The 21318-nt window shown below is 42.6% G+C and overlaps 1 protein-coding gene across 9 annotated transcripts in view; it reads left to right on the top strand.

Annotated features, from left to right (window-relative positions):
* Positions 1 to 21318, top strand: part of MAFK (MAF bZIP transcription factor K) — a 139698-nt gene that overhangs the window by 95226 nt on the left and 23154 nt on the right. Inside the window, exon 1 of one of the 9 annotated variants that reach the window (XM_069209917.1) lies at positions 3309 to 3876. The exons of 7 other annotated variants lie outside the window; for them this stretch is intronic. Coding sequence is in view for 1 of the 2 variants with exons in the window: in XM_069209911.1 (XP_069066012.1) it covers positions 15744 to 15786 (43 nt within the window). In the remaining variant the exon portion in view is untranslated. Of the gene's footprint in view, positions 1 to 3308; positions 3877 to 15521; positions 15787 to 21318 lie in introns of those variants that run through there. One more of the 9 variants, XM_069209911.1, reaches the window with a different exon arrangement.

Raw genomic sequence — 21318 nt, forward strand, 5'->3', positions numbered from 1 at the left:
TTCTCTTTTCTGCTCTTCGTTCAGTTAACCGGTGGTCAATCTGTAACACAAGATCAATTAACTCCGAAATTTCGGTGGGTCTATTTGGAACTTGTGCTAAGGCATCTTTCAATTCATCTCTCAGTCCACGATAAAATATGGCGGCTCTTTTTTACTCCGGCCAGGCAGTCTCTACAATGAGTTTATTGAAATGAGCCAGATAGGCTACTAGATCTTTATTACCTTGCCTGATTTCCAGTAGTTCATTGTCAGTGGCTTGAGCTGCAGTTCGCCGATCAAATATTCTTAAGAACTCTTCCTTGAAATTTTGGAAATTATATAAAACGGGATCATTTCTGGAAATTATTGGCATGGACCATGCGTCCGCATCTCCTGTCAGATAAGACAATATAAATGCCACTTTGGACTGGTCTTCGAAAAAAATGACTGGTCTACATAAAAAATGCAATGAGCATTGGGTCAGAAAAATCTGCGCCTTATTTGGATCCCCACCGAAGCGCTCGGGTTGAGCCAAAGGAATAATAGGGGAAACTGCATGAATTACTTGAGTGGATATACCTGCAGACTGTGAAGGGCTAGGGATTTGTGAAAACACAGATTCATTTGATTTAGCGGTGTTCCCTAACTCATTTATTCGCTGTTTTATTTGGACTGTTTCTTCTATGGTGTTATTTAATTGTTTCTGTAACCCTTCCAAAACGGTGGCTAATGCTTTTATATCAATTCCTTTTGCCATTCTGCTCAGGAGGAAATCTGTTTTTTCCCTAAAATTAGGGTGATGGCACTTCAATCTGTCAGGATACTTCAATTCGATTTCCTCAGAAGCAGAAGATAACTCGTCAGTCCCGACCCGAGCTTCTCACAACGAATATTAATCCTTTGTGCTGAGTACCCCGGAGGGGGAAAGGGGAATGGGATGGTAGAGAGACTGCCACAGAGATGATGAACGCCAGTACTCAGTCTGCCTCTTCACATCTAAGATTGGATACAGCACCTGCAAGAGTCACAGTCGCAATTACTAGGGACATACAACATCAGTTTTTCACTTTCTACTCTCAACACTTAATTCTCTTTAATTCTATTATTTCTTCACTCACCCTGAGTTCTCTGTAGCCTTGCTTCTCTCTATAAATGATAGCTCTTCTTAAAAAAATGCTTATTACTGATTCTGGAAGAACTTCTCAACCTTTGTTAGAGATTGGTTTTATGTTGCTATATATATATATATAGTTGGTGATAATGCGTTCTTCAAATCAGCTGATGTTGTTTAATTTCTCCTGTCTTATTGTGACTTCTGTCAATACTTGTATTTGTAAATGCTTGTTTATTAAAGTTTGTTTCTCCTTTCTTACTTCGACATTTGTTGATAACTTGTATTTGTAAATGCTTGTTTATTGCAGTTAGTTTCTCCTTCCTTACTTTGACATCTGTTGATAACTTGTAGTTGTAAATGCTTGTTTATTTAAGTTCGTTTCTCTTTTAAACTCTATTTTGGTTTATTTCCATTGAATTTGTAAATGCTTATTTGTTAACAGTTCGTTTCTCCTTTAAACTTGGCCTTTGTTTAGAACCTTGACATTTGTAGATACTTGCTCTTTTAAAGTTTGTTTTTTCTTTGACTTTAATATCTTAAACAAGAACCTTGTAAACATAAGGTTAATTCATACATTAACTCTGTAGCCTTGCCGACTTCCACGGGAACGGTCTACTATCAAACTCTTCGAATAAACCTTGACAATATTTATCTGTTTCTGTAATATAATCTTCAAATGTAATTTTACCTCACAGGAGTTTCTGTTCTGAAGCGCACTCTCTCTCTCCACACAGCTGATTCCTGTCAGACCTCAGTTGAAGTGCAAGGCTTCCAGCTGGAGAGCTCGTAACCTAGCAACCAACCGATTGCAAGACTAGAACTGTAACTAACCTTCAGGATTCACAGCGGCCATCTTGGATCTTCTCTTCTTGATTCTTTCTTTGAAATAAGCGCAAGATTACTCTGCAAACCTTCTTCCAGTTTGGGCTTTGCTGTCTCCACTGAGGATATCTCTTTGCTTTTCTCATGCACTTCTTTGATTTGACTTGGCAAGTTTGTGTGGTCATGACAACCTCCCAGTCTGGATTCCGCAAGAACCACAGCACTGAGACCATCCTCCTCGCCTGCACAGACAACATCAGAACCAGAGCCAGAGTGGACCTCTCTGCAGCTTTCGACACTGTATGCCACCAAATCCTCTGTGCACACCTTTTTGACACAGGAATCCGACACAGGGCCCTAGACTGGCTCACCTCCTTCCTCGCCGAAAGAACCCAAAGAGTTTGCCTCCCTCCCTTCCGCAACCAAGATCATCTGCGGGGTCCCTAAAGGATCCTCCCTCAGCCCCACCCTCTTCAACATGTACATGGCCCCCCTCACCAACATCCACTGCCCCCACGGAATCACCATCATCTTGTACGCAGACGACACCCAGCTCATCCTCTCCCTCACCAGGAACCCTTCCACCGCCAAGACAAACCTACACGTCGGACTCCTCGACATCGCCAAATGGATGACAGCAAGCCACCTCAAACTCAACTCCAACAAAACAGAAATCATAATCTTTGGCCCCAGCAAGACAGTATGGGACGACTCCTGGTGGCCCACTGCCCTCGGACCACCCCCAACACCCTCCACCCACGCACGCAACCTCGGCATCATCTTAGACTCATCTTGCTCCATGGCCCAGCAAATCAACACCATATCGTCCTCCTGTTTCAACACCCTTCGCATGCTATGGAAGACCTTCAAGTGGATTCCCTTAGAAACAAGAAAAACGGTCACCCGTGCCCTCATCAGCAGCAGTAAGGCTTCAGCAAAAACTCCAGCGAATCCAGAACGCAGCCGCACGTCTCATCCTCGGCCTCCCCAGCCACAAACACATCTCCGCTCACCTCAGATCCCTTCACTGGCTGCCCATCAGCAAAGGGATCATCTTCAAAGTCCTTATCCACGCTCACAAATCCGACCACAACACTGGACCAGCCTATCTTAACGAACGAGTACACTTCCACACACCAACTCAAATTCTCCGCTCCGCTGACCTCGCCCTCGCCACAGTCCCCCGCATCCAACGCACCACTTCCGGCGGCAGACCCTTCTCCCACCTCGCCTCCAAGACCTGGAACTCCCTCCCCACCAACCTACGCAAGACCCAGGACCTCCTAACTTTCTGAAAGCACCTCAAGACATGGCTTTTTGAGCAGTAAACGGCAACCCCTCCTCCCCCCCCTTCTGCGCCTTGAGACCCTAACGGGTGAGTAGTGCGCTTAATACATTTTTTGATTGATTGATTGATTAATAATATGTAAAAACTGGGTGGCATTCAAATGTAACAGAATGGACAAAAATAAATCAACCTTGCATTTTCTTCATGCGGGTAACCAGGTAATACAATGCTAGTTAATAATACTGAGTATTTATCAAACAAATAAAAGACAGTTGTGCACAGAAAGCTACGAATCAATGAGCACAGGGTATGATGGAGCCAAACATAAACATCAACCAAGCCCGTGTGGACAGCATACCAGGACAATCGGGCCCAACTATATCTGGGCCATACATGAAAGAAAAAAAAAGAAAAAATAACCACATGTACCTAATGATATGCAACAAGATAAGAAAATTAGAATCCTAGCATCAGCTGCTCTCAGAACCGATCTGCAGTGCACCCTTCACACCTTTATAAAAGATATGATATGGATTGTGTCAAACCATAAACCTTGTTGAACTATGAAAATCTAGGAGGAAGGTTCAAACATAAATGATCCACAAGTTAAATTGGAAAACATTAAGACACAAGCTCTAACCCACATAGATGGCCATTTCTCACTGAAATTGAGGTAATTGGGAATCAAAGTGTCAAAATGTAAAATGTAATTGGATTCCATGGTTAGCAATGAGAGAGTTCTATTGTCAACCCTGATGTTGATAGTACGATTTATCACAAAAAGCTGTTATCTCGTTCTGTTGTTGCAAGTAAAAAAAAAAAAAAGTCTAGTCCCTGGATATCGCTTACCATTGTTAATGACTGCTCACATATGGTCTAAGATACACTTTTTGGCTTTATGGATCGTGCTACCCACATTAGGCTTCTTGCAAGGGCATCTTATGCAGTATACGCAGTCATCCGAATTACATGTCAAATGTTTTCTTATAATAAAGGTCCTACCAGTAGATGGAATTACAAAGTTAGTTACATTTTTGCTAAATCTGCATGCCTTGAACTTCAAACATCTAAAGAATTCCTGAACATTGCCAAGCGCACTGGTGACATATTGCTTTGCACAAGATAGTGGCGAAGAGTGTCTATTACGAAAGGTGTGGCAAAGAGTTTTTTTTACGAAAGTTAATTCTTGGGTGTTTGCTCACATACTTGGCAAGTATGGAATCAGTATTAAGTACATGCCAATGCTTCGTTAAGATATTCCTGACTTGTTTTTATTTGTTCGAGAATGTTGTTATAAACCTGACACAATCTCCCACTGTCTCTCTTTTCTTGTCTGCCTTGAGAAGGGTGTCTCTTCAAAGATTCTGAACCTTATCCATAGCAGGACTTATAGTACTCTTGCTAAAAACCCTCTCCAAGTCTTTTACCATCTCCTTGCATTCACAATAGAAATCTGCCTCAGTGTTACACATTCTCCTGGCTCTGATAAGTTCCCCAAAGTGGTACAGTGTATCCAGCTGGTTGAGTGAGCTCTAGAAGTATGTAGCAAACTGTTTAAGGTAGTACTCTTCTTGAATAGTTTGGTAGCTAATGTATTGCACAGACACTAATGTGTACACCCAAGAACTCTATCATATTGTCACTGAGAATTTGAGATTGTACTCATTCTTGTGCAGATCCTCAATAAATGACCTTGCACATTGTTCACTCCCTCTCCTAAAATGTCATCAGTGTATCTCGACCATAATGTGATGTGTTCATCTTGCATGGCTGAGTTCCGGACCACCTGCTCCTCCTGCCAACCCATGAATGTATTCTCTTAGCTGGAGGCGAAGCAGGTTCTCATCGCTGTACCTTGTCTTTGTCTGAAAAATTCATCATTCAAAAAAAAGGTTGTTATTCAGGCAAAATATAATCCTATCTAAAATCATCTCAGTATGTAGAAGATAAAGAGGTCTAGCTCTCAAAACCTACTCTCAGGCTGCAACCCTTTTATCATGTCTTATACATGTATACAGGCTATTCGCATCCATGATGATCAGCAACAAATTCTCCTCCTGCTGGATCCCCTCAATAATGAACAAAAAATGGTTTGTATCCTGCAAGTACACAGGTAAGGCAGTCAAGGGGCGTAAATCATGGTCAGTGTATTTTTAAGTATTTTTTAACAGAGACCCAATTGCAGAAACAATTGGTCCCCCTGGGGGATTGACCATGTCTTTGTGTAAATTTGGTATAAGGTACAAAACTGGGATTCTAGGATGGTCACATTTTAATAATAAGTGTTCCTCCCATACCAAGAGGCCCCGGTGCTTCCAATTACTTAACTTGCCCAAATATATATGATTAGACTCTACAATCTCAGACCGTTGCCTCGTCTGACAACATATGGAATCACTCAGTTGTCTCATACTTTCCTGGATATACAAATCAGTACATAACACCACCACATTTCCACCTTTATCTGACTGGCGGATCACAATTTTTTCGTCAGATTTGAGACACTTTAATTCTCCCAGTTGACCTTGGTTCAGATTGTTTCTGTAGGAAGTGGGTTTAAATCGAAGTTTCTTAAGATCTTGGATCACCCCTTAATCAAATACCTCAATAGCTTCATAAGAGACATTTGGGATGAACACCGATTTGGGTTGCAAGCCACCATCACAGCTAACCCCAGCATCTTGATTAGGTCTGCAGCTGTTCTTTAATTAGGAGAACTGTTGTCTACAAATAGACTTAAACCATTATTAATTTATTGAGCTCTGTGTCTGGGTACAGTACTATGTGTTCTGTGAAAATGTCAGCGATGTGTGTGCAGTTACACACTAATACTTAGCCATTCATGTAGAGAGCACTACAAATGTTTTTAGGTGTTAACAGTACTGTCCAGCAGTACCAGCAGAATCTCTGTAATATGTCTATGAAAAACGAAAGATCAGGGTCAAACCTGCAGGGATTCACACTTACACCTTGCATATTATTTGATCCTTGTGAATTATATTAAGTATTTAACCATGATTGTAATTTGTGATCTGTATATTAAACGAGAACCTCAGCAGCAAGCACATTAATTTGCTAAACTTTCTTAGATTGTATGCAAAATAGTGATCAACTGGTTCTGCAGCAGACATAACCACTTCTATGCTATTTTGATGATCTAAGCCGGACACCAGAGATTACACATTTCTGTCCCGCAAGTGTGATTAACCTTATGAGCTATTTGTATCACGTTTATAGTCTGAAACATCTAGTTCTCTAAAGCAGCTGCCTTAACCCTCTAAGCTATGGTAAAATACAGTTTTGTAACCAAATAAATGAGGGCAGTTTTACTAATTGTCTTGTCAGTTTCTTCAGGGGGCAGACATGGTGAAAATAACCCATATGGTACTGGCAAATTATAAGCTATATTTTATTGACTCTGATCCTAAAATGACCTCGTGCCACTATTCAACCCCTGCATGTCTCCACACTTTTTTTGCTGCCATTCCGCAATTTCCTTTTCGTTGCATGTATTCTAACGTGACACTTCTGCCTGACTGAATTGTGAAAAAAAATTGCAGCTCAACTGAAAATGTTGGTTTGTCTTCTGTGGGGCAGGACAGCCTTAGTGTAAACTGAAAAAATGTTACTTAATCAAAACGTGCTTTTATCCCTCAGCCTGCTTTATATTTCTTTCTTGAGGGACACAGGCTGCATTCTAGTTCATGTCCCTGTAGCAGTATCAGATGCTAGAAACACACTAGGTTTCTTACCACCATTATGAATTGTTTCAGTCACAGTTGCCGGTACACAATTCAGTTTCAGTCTCTTGCTACTTCTGAAGCATTTCGAGGCTTTCCTTACATCATATTACGGGAGTGCTGTAGCTATGCTGTTCAGCCATATTGCAGAATAGGAGTAAAAAGTGCTTGTGTATGCAAGTGGTATAAAAAGCTACTGTTCCTTCCAAACTGGCAACTATCCATCCATATACAGATGACTCACAACTCTATCTAAAAACGTTGTCCATGAGGCCATCCTAAAATTGCATCCATTTCTTGATAGCGAACAGTGGTTGGCAGAGAATCTCCTAATCACAAATGCACTGAAAACTGGATTTGTGCATGTCACCCCTAAATCTCAAAGCTGATTTGAACTGTCTCTCTCAAATCATCTCAGACTTGATCATTTTGCCCCAACTCCAATGCCTAAATGAATTCACTGAGTTTTCACCTTGCTAATACCTTTTCCCCAGCCTTAGACTAACAAATTAGCCAAATCTATTAACTTTTACACCCGCTACCTGAAAGTAGTAGTGCTCAAAGCCCTTCTTTCCTCTACCCATTTGAAGAGAGAACAGCATACTTTAATCATTTTGGCTGAATTAAAAGCCTTATTTCACTTTGACTCATTTCTGGCAGGAGAAAATGTAATTATTTCTCACCAATTCTGAAAGACTTATACTCTCTTCCACTTGCCATAAGGTTCAAATCTAAACTAGGCTGCCTAACCTGTCCACTAGAAAGCAGGTAATCAAGCCAGCGGCAATGCTGTAGCCTGCATGGTGCACGAGCACCCTTGCAATGTTAACTGCAATGTTAACTGCTTGCAAGTGCATGGGCAGTATACAGGCCTCCCTGTGGCCTCCTGCACCCGTTCTCCGCTAGCCTTTCCATGGCGGTGCTACTGCCATGAAACCGCTAGTGGAGAATGAGGTCGTAATCCCCAGCGCTGCCCAGGCGGATTAGGACCTCCGCCAGACTGCCGGGATCCAAGATCCGGGCGGTCCAACTGCCGGAGTTGTAATGTGGCGGTCAGACGGCCGCATTGGCTGTAGTCCAGACCGCGAGTGGCAGTCTATAGACCACCACACTCGTAATAAGGCCCTTAGTCTTTAATAATCAAGAAAATGATCTTCAAGGAAGAGTGAACATGACTCATTATTGAAGTAGGATGTATATGTAAATAGGTCGACAAAATAATTTTAAAATTAATTTTTTGTGACTTCAGTTCTCCCTCCATAAATGAATCGGAGTGTGCAGGATACATAATTATTGCAGCGTTCCCACCATCAAATTACGATCACTTGGATCTGTGTGAACTACTTCTATATCAATAATGAAAAAGAACAAACTGCAAGAAACAAAAAAATTATAAATTAAAATTATAGAGCTGCTCCCCTAATCGTTTACATTTTTGTACAACAAGGGTTTCACTCTTGGGCTACCTTTCACCATTATGCATCCCAGCTCTGTTACTTGATTAAACAGTAGTCGTTTCCTCCTTAGTCTGCTTTCGAATTAATAATTGACATTTCTATTCAGGTGCTTTCTGCAAGTCCTCCTCTTCAGATAACTAATGATTAGAAGACATAAATCTGGCATAAGTCACCGAATATAAATAGATTCATAAGGTGTTCCATTAACAACAAGTTAAGTATTTCAGACCAACTTTCTATCAGTAGCTTATCGTTAGATGTTTAGTGGGAATATAGATATTCAACAACAGAAAGCACTTAGGTGTTTTTGAAACTTACAAGAAAGCAGTCAGGTTTGATGCATAATAAGTGATTCTATCTGCTGGAAATTCTAGTGTATTTCCATAGGATTTTTGTATCAATCGGTATTGAGAGGCCAGATGACCTTGTCACAATTAATTAGCAATTTCCTAATGATAAAATATCCCGGAAGCGACCCATTGGCCATCTGTCCAGATTTCCATTTGGCCATCTGTCCAGATTTCCATTAAGTAAGTCATAGATATATGCAAACTTGTCATGAAAAAGTATGAACATAACACTTCAAATCCGAACAGATCAACCTCCTACTCCAAATTATTTGCTTAATTCTAGAGGGCAGGGTCCCACTGTTGTTCAAGGCTCTCTGTAATTAGTCCCATGATACACTATGTATTTGGTAAAGTTTAAGAGAGTTACTCAGGGGGCTACTGCTTCTTAAATCGTTAAAGGATAGCATCCTATTATCATTTCATATTTATTGCCATATTGAATTCACCATGTTCAGACGTATATCTATGCCACGGTAGTTATGTGATTCTGCGGTTGCAGCGTTTTCGGCATTTTTATGGATTTTCTGCATTTGCCACATAATACATTATTTTCTGTATGATTTCTAGATTTTAACAAAAAAAGTGTTCTTAGCTGTGACTCAAAAGTTAATAAAAATGCAGCAGGAAGTTGGAAGACCCTTCCCAGAGTAACTGGTCACCTTTCAATTGCTTATTGCTGTACTTGGGTGACAGCTGATACTAATGAGGTGAAACCTTCACCCAGACAGTATTAAGAAATTTACAAATTACAAAAAAAATAAAGTAATGCTATCACAAAATGAACTACATTATGCCACTCATTTAGCCTTTTCTTACAATATACGCCGGTCAACTCTACTGCATAATTCAGTCCTCCTGGTTGCATAATTCCTGTAGCTCACAGTATAATCAACAATTGTAACGATAATGAAGCAGACTTATTAAAAAACGAACAAATAGGAGCTTCATGGTTTAATGAAGCAAGGGAGCAGTGTGTGAGTGAATGCACCATACCGGAACTAGTCTGCTTTGTCTCATTTTCCACCACTAGGAAATCTGCGTTGGTGAAGGATCTATTTGTGAACTTGCTACCTCTGAAGATTTAAATTCCAAAATAGGGTGCGTTTTATGTAGCAGTAGATATTTCTTTGTAAAAGGTCTGCTTTTCAAACTGCCTTTGTTGGCTTAGTCATACCTCAATTTGTGTACTTCCCTGTCTCTAACCCGAGCTCAGTTAATCTCCAATGGCCCCCTCACGTAGGATGGCTGCTTTCTCATACTCTCCCACTTCTTCATTCGAGCACAGGATACTACTGCAGTGGCCACTGTCACCGTTGCAGACACTTCTCCTTTTGAGGGTCTTCTCACATGCCCTAGGCTATTCCGGAGATTCCCACGATATGTCCTTTAACTAATATTGTGACCTAGTAAGGTCCAAAGTTCTCCTCAGGAGGGCTTCTGTACTCGTGTTTTCTGCAGCATTACAGTGCTGAATACATGAGAGGGCAGGTGTTTTTATAGTCACTGGAAAGAGATGTTCCCTTGTTCCAGCTGTAGCCTGCGTCACGTGCTTACCTAGAAATTACACCTCTTTCTGTTCATGTTTGTTGCGTATTAGACATTTATGCCGTCTATTTTGATGGTCAAGGACAATTGTAATACTTTACTTTTACAGGTGCTTAGTATCTAAGCACTAAAGCATACCTTTGTCATTTGACAAGTAATTAATCGCCCTTTTCCTCTGCAGGCACCTCTCTGGAAAATGTATTACTCAAAAACTTGGCAACCAGCTACCCTCTCTGTTTGCTGTCTACAAAAAAAGCTAAGGGAATAATTGAGTATAGTCGTTATCCCACAGAAGTTGAACACACCGTTAAAGGTAGGGCTTGGGGTTTCTCGTTAACGAGGAGTGGCATGTTACAAAAGTGCCTTACCTGCCAAAACATTTCAAAAGGTTGTTCATTGTTCAATTTTTGGGCCACCTTTAAATCACAGATGCTAGATTGAAACCAACTACAGTATTACCATTCTGCATTTCAACAGAAGTATCTGTCTCTGGGTGGGTTGAATGCTGGAGACAGACTCTTCACTCGTAGGTGGTCAGCAGAATTGTAGTCAAGTTCAAAGACTGTTGGAACGCTTTCTTTGTTCCTAGGCAAATAAAAGGAGGAACAAATGGCAGATGTAGGTGCATGGATTTAACTTGGTATAAAATCACCTTCTTTCAGGTTCCCTTCTGGGTTTAAAAAAAAACTCTGCGAACATGACATGCCTCATGTAAAGCGTACTTCATTTTAGTCGTTTTTGTTCAGCATTGATCATCTCCTTTCCGTTGCTTACAAATGATGTGGTGTGTTGATTTAAAAAAAAATAATAATAATAGAATGTTGCGTAAAAGTGAGATAGGGAGGTATGTCTGGTCACATGCAGATTGAAAACTGGCTGCTAGTCTACAGCCACAAAGCTTGTCTGCACAGGAATCAGCCAAAGGGTACCTGTCATTTCCTTACTTGGGTATTTCAAATCCATGTTTTCTGGTTCTGCCTTTGATCCCGCAAGCAAGGGCTGTGGGCTGTCCTATGTCTCGGTATTAGGTGATTGTTGCAGAATGTCTACTTTGAAAAGTGTCTGAACCATTGCCACAATAGATTTGATATATAGTGTAGAAGACTTGTGATGACCAATTTTGTGGGGCATCACTTCAGTGAGGGGTTACTAGGCTCAGTATTTACCATAGGTGTCCTTGGGGCCACAGTACTGTTGGACCCCAAACTTGACTTTGTCAGAGAAGAGGGACATAGCAATGCAAGGCTTACCCAATGAGCTGAGGTCGCTAAGACACTCAGACTATGGTTTACCCAATAATACTAGCTAATAAAATCAGAGTCAAGTCAGTGCTTTCCTTTTATAATGGTCAAAACACAGAAGAAAAATATGCTACACACAAAACTGAGACACATGGTCAAAACCATAGGTCTTTAGGATTTTCCGGGCCAGAATTCTAACACCAAACTGTATTGTGGTGCCTAGACGCTAACCACTGTAAAAGAGACTGAGCACAGGAATATACTGACCATGTTGCTCAGGATTACTCCTCAACGCTACAGCAATGGTACCAATACTTGTACTAAAGTGATGTGGCTTCAGCAGTTGACATGAAATCAAATGTTCATGGTCCGCTCACTCTCCGACCTCTCAAAGGAACTGAAGCACCCTTGGTTGGGGACAACATAGCTCTGGTGGTGTCATATGTCTGGTTAGGGATGCTGGGAATCTAGGAACATGCTGGAGTGCTAGAAATGCAGTACTCACTGCACTACCTTTGTGAACGCAGAGACTGGTCAAGGTGCCAATATACCTAGCTTTGAAGGACTAATGGTGTTGGCCATAAAAAGTAGTTCAGACGGGGTCTGTGTCTGAGGTTCATTTCTTAGTGGACACAGGTACCACAAGGGAACCCAAGAGGGCATTCTATGTGAACAGGCTGAAGCCTTAACTCCGGAGAGATTACACAGTAAATATCATTGCTATCACAGAGGAATTAGAGGTAGTATGTGAGTCTCTTCCTGACTTCCTGCCTAGAGACATGAAGGATGGCACTGTGGAAGGGATTTAGTTAACTCCTAAGTTAACACCTGAGCAGCAGAGAGAATGTAGAGAGGTCTTAGGACCGTGTGCCATTTCTGATTAAAGAGTTGACACCTGTCTGTGTGCATGACATAGACACAGGGGACAGTCTGCCAGGAAAGGGCAGGAGGTACAGAATGTCTGAGTGGGTTCCGGGTTCAGGTATGCATTAAGGCCGAAGTTGGCATAATGTTGGACCTTGAAGTCATTGAGAGATCTAATAGTCCTTAGCCTAGTCTTGTGGTTCTAGTTCCAAAGCAAGGGTCAACTGACTTACAGGTCTATGTGGACTACCAAACAGTCAGTGGGTTAACCAAAATGGAAGCCCATCCATTTACAAGAGCACATGAGCTTGTGGACGTCTTAGGTGCTGTAAGGTACTTGAGCACCTTGGATATGACCAGTGGATATTGTCAGATTGGTTTGGCACCAGATGCCAGGAAGACAGCACCCTCTATGCCAGAGGGGCTGTGTCATTTCAAGGTGATGCCATTTGGGTTGAAGAATGCTCCTACCACTTTTCAGTGCCTGGTGAACCATGTCTTTCGGGGCTATAAGAGTTCTGTATGGCCTACCTGGATGACATTGGGGTGTTCAGCAATTCATGGCAGAACCACCTGAGGCACCTAGGACATGTGTTGGCTAGGATACAGGAGGCAAAACTGACGATTACGGCAACCAAGCGTTGGGGGGCAGTCCAGACATAAAGTGGGGAACAGGAAGATTCACCTGTTGGATGTCAAGATTTTCAGTCTGTGATGGGGTGGAAAGTGAGTCCTACCCAGACGGACTCACTGGAGATTACAGGAACTTTGTGGCGAGCTATATGAGTATAGCTACCACATTGACTGCTTTGACCTCCAGGAGCAGCCCAGGAAAGTGATATGGACTGAGGAGTGTTGGAAAGCATTTGAGGAACTGAAGAAGGCACTATTCACTCTACCTTTGCTGAAAGCATCATACTACATTCAGTCTTTCATTGTACAGACGGATGCCTATGTCAAAGTAGATGGAGTGGTGTTAGCACAGCTGGATAACAAAGGTAGAGATTGTCTGGTTGCCTTTATTATTAGGAGGATACTACCCAGAGAATAGAACTGGGCAGCTATTTCAAAGGAGAGCTTTGCCATAGTGTGGTCCTTGCATAAGTTCCACCCTTCTTTGTTTGGCACCAAGTGTGTGATGCAAACTGATCATAAGCCACTGAAATAGTTGCTGACTGTACAGGGAGAGAACCCCAAATGGTTGAAATTGTCAGTTTATTTGCATGAATTAGACTTTGTAGTAGTTCAAAGAGCTGTATTGAGCCACTTTAATACAGATGTACTTTTCCAGCATTTTTACTAATCTGAGCACCCAGCCTCTCCAGGTCAGTAGATGGTTTGGTTTTTTGGTATGGGAAAGGCATCTGTTGTGGACAAAAGTCCTCCACATTGTAATGGACGAGCACCCAGGTCCCATGCTCCTAAATGTAGTGATGTCTGGATCCCTAATGTTGATTTTTCTTGGCAAGCACTGATCATGACTATTCATTATGACATAGGCCTGTTTCATAGATTGTGGTCTTGTTGGACCAGGTGGCGCACCCAAAATGCTACCCTCATAGTGGTGGAAGGCAACTGCCTTCAACATGAGTTAAGCTGCATGAGCACATTAGTGGCAGCATTCCATGTAGTGAACAGTAGGAGTGAGCAGGTATTTTTTAACTTGTGTCACTCAAGGGAGGCCTACCGGCTCTCCCAGTTAAAGGGTCAGCTGTTGTGTGTTTAATGTACCCTTGGCCTACATTAGTTTGGTGTGTAGTGCTGCCCTTTGCAGTAGTGGAGTGTCCATGCTTCCCCCCCCCCCCCCCCCCCCCAAGATGTTGCGCCCGGTGCGGCCGGCCCCACCTGCACCCCCCACGCTACGCCACTGCATATGTGTGCTTGTGAGTGGTACAGTACATGAAGAATGTATTGCTGTGCAGTGTGTGCATGGTAAATGTGCGAGCTGAATGTATGTGTGCGTATTAGTGATTCAATGCATGAAAGATGTAGTGCTGTGCAGTGCATGCATGTTAAAATTATGTGCTGGATGTATGTGTGTAATTCTCCTGTTGACATGGGTAAAAATAAAAAAACCTACAACTATTTTCCAGAGATTTACCAGGAAATCAACATTGGGTGGGGAGGCACGCTTTTCAGCGCCTTGCAGAAGACTTTTCTTCCCAACAACTTGTGTCGACAGGGAGCCCGCCAGCGGAGTCATTTTAAGGCTGGTTTTATTAGATCGTGTTTGGAATCTTCGACACATTCCAGGCACCTGGTTTTGTACCTTTAGCAGCTTCTTCACAAGTTTGGTAGGCAGCCCAGCCTATTCCAGCCATTGCTCACCGATTATCCTTGGAGTAGCAGCAGGATTTCATGAAGCGCGGAAAGCTATTTATTTGGACGCCTTTGAGAATCGCTCTGACTTCTGGAGTAAAGAGCTGGAATGTAAATAATTCCCAGAGTCTTTACTTACATTGAGGCGCATAGAGCCGTACCTAGGCTCTGGGGCCAGTCTAATGGCTGTCGTCAGTCTTGACTGTGTTCTTAATATCACCCGAATCTCGGTCTGGACTAAGTTCACGCCCGGGGGCCTTAAGAGACACATTAAAGATGCTCATGAAGGAGGTCGCTGTCTGATGTAGGGAATAACTGCCCATGTTGAGGTGGCAGATGGGAAAATAAACATTACAATAGAGACATCTAAAGTGGAAGATAGTGCCGGAACTTTTGGGAAAGGTCTTGTGATGGGCAGGAGTACGACGTTTTGTCCACTTGTTATAGTGGACATTGTTTAACGTTACCATCCATTACTGTCATCGTGTCCGTTTGTATTCACAAAGGACTGCCGTGTTTATCCAATCGTTCCTGGGGCAGAAGAATACCCAAGGCGGGCAGACCGTTTTTTTTTTTTTTGTCGTCAAAATCTGCCCACCTTTGGCACTTTGCATCTGGGCAAATTACGGGCTATGCAACTCAAAATAAACCTTGTTTTGTTAGAAGTGTTTCTGTAATCTGAATCATCTTTTTTTCTTCCCCCTAACTTTCGACAGCCCGCTTCTGGCGCTTTCATCCTCCGCCTTCCACCCCCTCTCACCACCAGAGCAGTCTGGGGCTCCGGAGCCGCGCACAGAGGGCGCGCCCGCGGGATCTATGGGAATGTGAGCTGCAGAAGGCTGTAAACAGCCGGTGACTCATCGCGGAGCTATGTCACGTGGAGTGGCCGCGGGGCCTCGCCGCTGCGTGGGTGGGTGGGTGTGCGTGCTCCGCGAGGGGGCGGCGACCGGGCCCTTCTGAGTGGGTAACATGCCGCCGGTAGCGCCCGACAGGCCCGAGGTGCGGCGCTCGGGAGAATGGACGGATGGGCGCTAACCCTGTCCCCCGGGGTCTGCGGTCGGAGGAAGGTAACCGCCGGGAGAGACCGGAGGGAGGGGCGGCCTCGGTGACGGTAGTGCTGAGTCTTGAAAAACGGGGGCTTGTTCAGCTATGACGCAGACGGCGGCTAGAAGCGTGCTGTTTACTCACATTACAACTCGTCGCTCTTCCCCCAACATTAAAATGCTTTACCGCTCCTTCCTGCAGACCTTTGTCTGGGTACCTTTGCATAAGTTATTGTAGTTTGTGAATCTGGGAAGAGTGTCCTCTCTTCTGTTCTTAAAAGGCGACGGGTGCTTGCTGGGGGAAAAGAACCGTAAGGATGTAAAACTAAAGAGGGTAAACCTTTCTCGAGAGCTGTTGAAATTGTGTGTGTAGCGCTGTAGTCTCACACAGCACATGCTCCTGAGATCAGCACATCCTCTGGCCAGGGCTGTAACGCAGACCCCTGCAGCCCACGCGGGGCAGTGGAGACCCCTAAACCTTCCCGGAAAGCCCCATTAAGCCAAAAACGAATAAATATTTGAGGTGTGGGAGACATTGTCCTTCGTCACATTTTGCAGTGAGGCCCATTATTTTGCCAATCATTTTTACATTTTATGCATTTTCCGCTCTTGATCAAACATTATGACACCATACATTTGGAGTGGATACTTTTTGGAGGAGAACCATTGCTACAGGTATACCACTCAACTCAACTCAACTCACCTCATGCTTGGATTCCTCTTTATCCTCCAAACAAGTACAATTCCTCGCATAAACTTAAAGGAGATTACTTGCCCTGAAAACCTTCCTCACCCTAAAAAAAAATGATGACAGTTCATTTCAGTAGGATCATGCTCCAAAACCAATAATTTCACCCTCCTTGGATACTCAAAAAGTTAAAATGTATGGCAACAGGAAAATAGGTATATATTTTCGAGAAAGAAAAGCTTTATGGTATTTTTTTCAGTTTATGTAGCGAAAAAGTATTGGAGCATTTTACACGAGAGCCAGTTACATTACACAAAGACACATTCATCTTTTTTTGTTAGGCGCAGGGAGATTAAGTGAATTTCCCAGAATCACAGAAAGTTAAGTCGACACTGAGACTCGAACCTGGTTCCCAGTTTAAAAGTCTACAGCTCTGGCTGTTAAACCACATGCTCTTGTAGCTTAATAAGGGCCTGACTACAAGTGGTTTGGTATATTCCGACTTATGTGTAAACCCCCGTTTGAGCACAGGTTTGAATTATGAGTTGGGAGGTATTTATCACATCCAATAATTATTGGATATGTTAAATACCTCAACCTTCATTCAATTTCAGCAGGTCAAACCTGCTGAAATTTGACAGGGGAAATATGTAGGATATTTGTTGTACCATGCAGATTTTGATGCTTTGAACACCAAAATCCACACATTTTGTCTTCGAAAACTCTTAATAGGTACTATTTACCATACCCAGTGAATACTTACTATGGGTTATTGTTGTTTGTGGTCCGATTATTATAACCTTGTTTTCAGACAAACTTGTATTTAGGCCCTTAGTCCTTTTCCCCTTTCCCTTATGAGAGCAATTTTTCTGTTTGAACAGTATGTGAAACTAGTGAGGATATGAATTGCAGGAGAACTAATGCTACAGGCAAATTGTTTCCTTCTCCAGCAGGATATGCTTCCCAGATTCCTCAAGCAATCACTTTCCTTATTTTCTTTGTCTGGTTTTTATAATGTGCTGTAAGCTACCAAGGCAGGCTCAGAGCACACATGGTTTAGGTAAAAGTGTCTCTGATCCAGTCGCGGCTCGCTGACCTGTGAAGGGGCGGGGCAGCGTGGGGTTTGTGTGTGTGTAACATTTAATTAAAATAAATAAAAAATTACCTTCTCCGTTGCCGCATCGCTCCTCTCCCTCGTGGTCGCTGCAGGCAGGCACAGGCTCCCAGCCTGCCCTGCGGCCAATCCTGATGCTGCTCAGAGCAGCGTCAGGATTTGCTGGGAGTGCCCTGGCTGGGTGATCCTAGGCAGACTGGGAGCCTGTGCAGGCTCTATCCAGCCCGGTAACATAGTGCCCGGCTGGAAAGAGCCTACTGCGCATGTGTGTTTTGCCGGCCCGAGACAGCCGGCCAAACACACATGCATTCTGAGGGGAGTGCTCTGTGCACTCCCCTCACTGCCACCTCCATGGCCCTGCACCTTTCATCACAAAGGGATAAAAAGCCTAGTTTATTATCCTTTCATGATGAAGGGTTTGCAGCTTCTGCTGCTGGGGGGTGGGGGTGCTACACTCCTCTGCCCTAATGGAGGAGCTGCCCCTGCTGTGATACTAAACGGAGATCTCATAACAGTGGTAAATGGATAGTAAAGCTTTCCAAAGGTAGTGACAAAAAATTACCCATTGGGTCGATGTGGTTGGTTTTATGCATCTAACTTTTGTAGGAGAGGTGGCAGTAATAAAGAGATTAACCTTATCATTGCTTGAATAGATGAGTATTTATTAGCTTTCTGAATTTACTGAGGTTGGATTCAAGTCTTGGATACTTTGGGAGGAAGTTAATTGGGGTGATCTGTATGTGTGAAGGGTCACGCACCCCTAAGTTTGGCAGCTTTCTGCCAACAGGAAAGAATGCAAAAAAAAACTGTATATCTGAAGAAGTGTTGGGTGAGGGAACAAATTAACAGCTAGGCAGAGCTGAGCCAGCAGTCTGACTTGGTCTGGGAGCTCGTGCACAAGCCGATCCATGACAATATTTAGCATGTAAATCATACAACAGACATCATGCAAAATATGATAGTCTCTTCAACATTTGAAAAATATTTACTTCTTTAACTTGAGTAATCGTTTCACCGTACTACAGCAGATTATATCAGTGTATTGAAAGGTATTTATGAAAAATGATAATTTTTAAACATGAACTTAAAACATCCACCTGCCCTGACAACATTGCTGTTGACGATGCCATTGACCAGCTACGAGCCTAGCCAGTTGTCATGTGTGCAATATGTGCAGCCTAGATGTTGTATTACAGATATAGCAACATAATAGTCTGGTAAATCAAACACAATGTTTTGGTACAGCACACATCCTGACCTCTCTTTTTTGAAGGTGCTCTTGTATGTGACAATGAAAAAAGGTTTGATGGAATAAAATACTTGCATTGGATGGAAGAAATTGGTTGTGTGGAAGCTGGAATTGAGCCCACGTTTTCTGGTTTGACATTGTTTCGCACTGGTTTCACATAGTGCAATTTATCCACTATCTGAATGTTTCTTTTCCTCACCTTTTTTTTACATCAAAGGTTAATACATTTTCCTAGATTCTTGGTGCATGAGGTTAGAGAGTGTGTGATAGGAATAGACTACTAGAAAGATCTGCTTGTTTTGGACTTGAGGGTCCAATGGTACCTTGCCGTGAGCCAGAGCCAAGCATAAGGCTCGAGCTTCCAGTGACTCACTCACCTCTAATAAGAAAAGGATACTCCTCACAGGAAGTCTGTTACCACGGGTGAATAGCATCTCCTTCAGGAAGAGATGTTTCTTAGATAAAATTCCAATCAGGCCACTTATGAGTAAATTTCCAGTCTGTAGGAAGAACTCAAAAGCACATTAATCCTTGCAGGATTCTTTTGCAGTATGACTACTTCGATAGTAGCCTTTCTATCTCTTCAGCTGAAATCTGATCTCAACCTGTGATATAAGCGCCTCTCATTTCATAGCTGCTCCTCCAGACGGATACTTTGCCAGAGATACTGCAATGCTTCGTTCAAGGTTCATGAAATAATCCACCCTGGGATTTATGTTTGCTGAATGCAAACGATGCACTTTTTTCATTTTATCACACACGTTTATCGGGAACTTCTCTAAGAACATCAGCTGTTGGATACTCAGCCCCCATAAAATTAGCTGAAGTCTACTGTATTGCATAGTTCAGGAACAGAAAGGTGAAAGGCGCATCTGATGTACTTGAAGTTTATTGGACTCGAAAGTGAATAAACTTATATGAAATATTAAAATAATGCATTGACAACTCAGGTGGCCTGTATATAATCCCTGCTATACACCACAAACTTGAAGTATCTGGAAGATGGTTCAGTCCTCTGCAGAATGCAATAGCCAATCATTGAGTTTTCACTGTGAAAAGTTGAACATAATTGTTAGCTTTTTGCAGTCGTCTTGCTCTGATGTCTTACCTGTGAGAAAGTCCAGTGACAGGCCCTTTAGAGAGTGACCGAAGATAAAAATAAAAGGCTGATTGGTGCAGACACCATACTTTGAGCTACCCAAACATACGTATGCCATCAGCTCCTTCTTCACACGAGAGTTGAGATTTGCAGAGTCTTTTATGCAACCGATTTCAATTATGCTAAGATACTCAAGTCCACTGGCTTTCCAAAGAGTGAAGATGTTGTTTTGCCAGGTGCATGAAGTTGGCACCTATGATGGCGGGGCTTTTCATCCATCATGGAAAGGGAGCTTGCTCTGGAAAGACCTCTTTACGGCACTTCGTAGGACTACTGTTGATGCAGATATGCTAATTAGAAATTATTAATACGTTTATGTGTTTTGATTAACGAAAAGCTCGTAGAGAAATTAATAGAGAAAATAATGTGCACGTATGAAAATGTGCCCACGGGGTGTGGCAAACACTTATACGAAGGTTGTACTAAAGTAACAAAAAATGTGTGAAATAATGAAAATATGTAAGAATTATGTAGTAATATGTCATACTGAGATGTATAACCTATGTTTTGCATTAATTTGTTGAATTAACTTAGCTGATGTTATGGCCTAGTCTTTTCCAGGTCCCGCACTGCAGAGAAGCCGGTGCATAACCTGACCCTGAACCACCCCATGTTAAAGTTGCTTAGCTAGATTTTTCTGCAATGTACCGACGGACAGGAGATGATGAAGTCAAATTGATACAATTATGTGTAGAGTAGGCTAAATGTACTTTCCCAGGACTTGAACAATGAGAGCACTGACTGAAGAGGAACATGCAACATTTTCGATACCGGAAGAGCCGGATGATGAGAACATCGTACAGTGGATCAATCTGTGAACTGTGAAAGAAGAAATATTAGAACTCATAGATTTGAAAAATTAATATTATAGGTTAGAGTAATATCTGCTGATTGACTGACCAATTAGGAATTAGGGGGATGGACTGAAAAACTCTAATAAAAGGTCATGACAAGGGGCTAAAACTTCAGAGGCAGGATAATTAGGGGTGCGATGCTGATGACATCCGGAGACGCGGTTCTAGATTGTCGTTGGGCTCATGCTTTTGAGAGCCTGATGCGTTGCTGATCTATTGATGACCTCAGGACGAAGACTGACTTTGTTGCTGATCCATTCTGTGGATAGGTAGCTATGAAAATGTGACTGACTAACTTTGTGCCTTTTCCTCTAGGTACCAACTGCGCTGTTCATAGTTTTTTTCTTAGCTAGATGTTTTCTAAATTGTTTTGCATGAAGCCCCACATGCTAAGGCCAATCTGGGTTAGTTAAGGGTCCTTCGAGTGACTTCACAGTGACAAATGATTGACGGACTGATTTGCTGTATCTATTAATACTGCTATATTCATCT

This window comes from Pleurodeles waltl, chromosome 10 (assembly GCF_031143425.1).
Source record: "Pleurodeles waltl isolate 20211129_DDA chromosome 10, aPleWal1.hap1.20221129, whole genome shotgun sequence".
NCBI classification, from domain to species: domain Eukaryota; kingdom Metazoa; phylum Chordata; class Amphibia; order Caudata; family Salamandridae; genus Pleurodeles; species Pleurodeles waltl.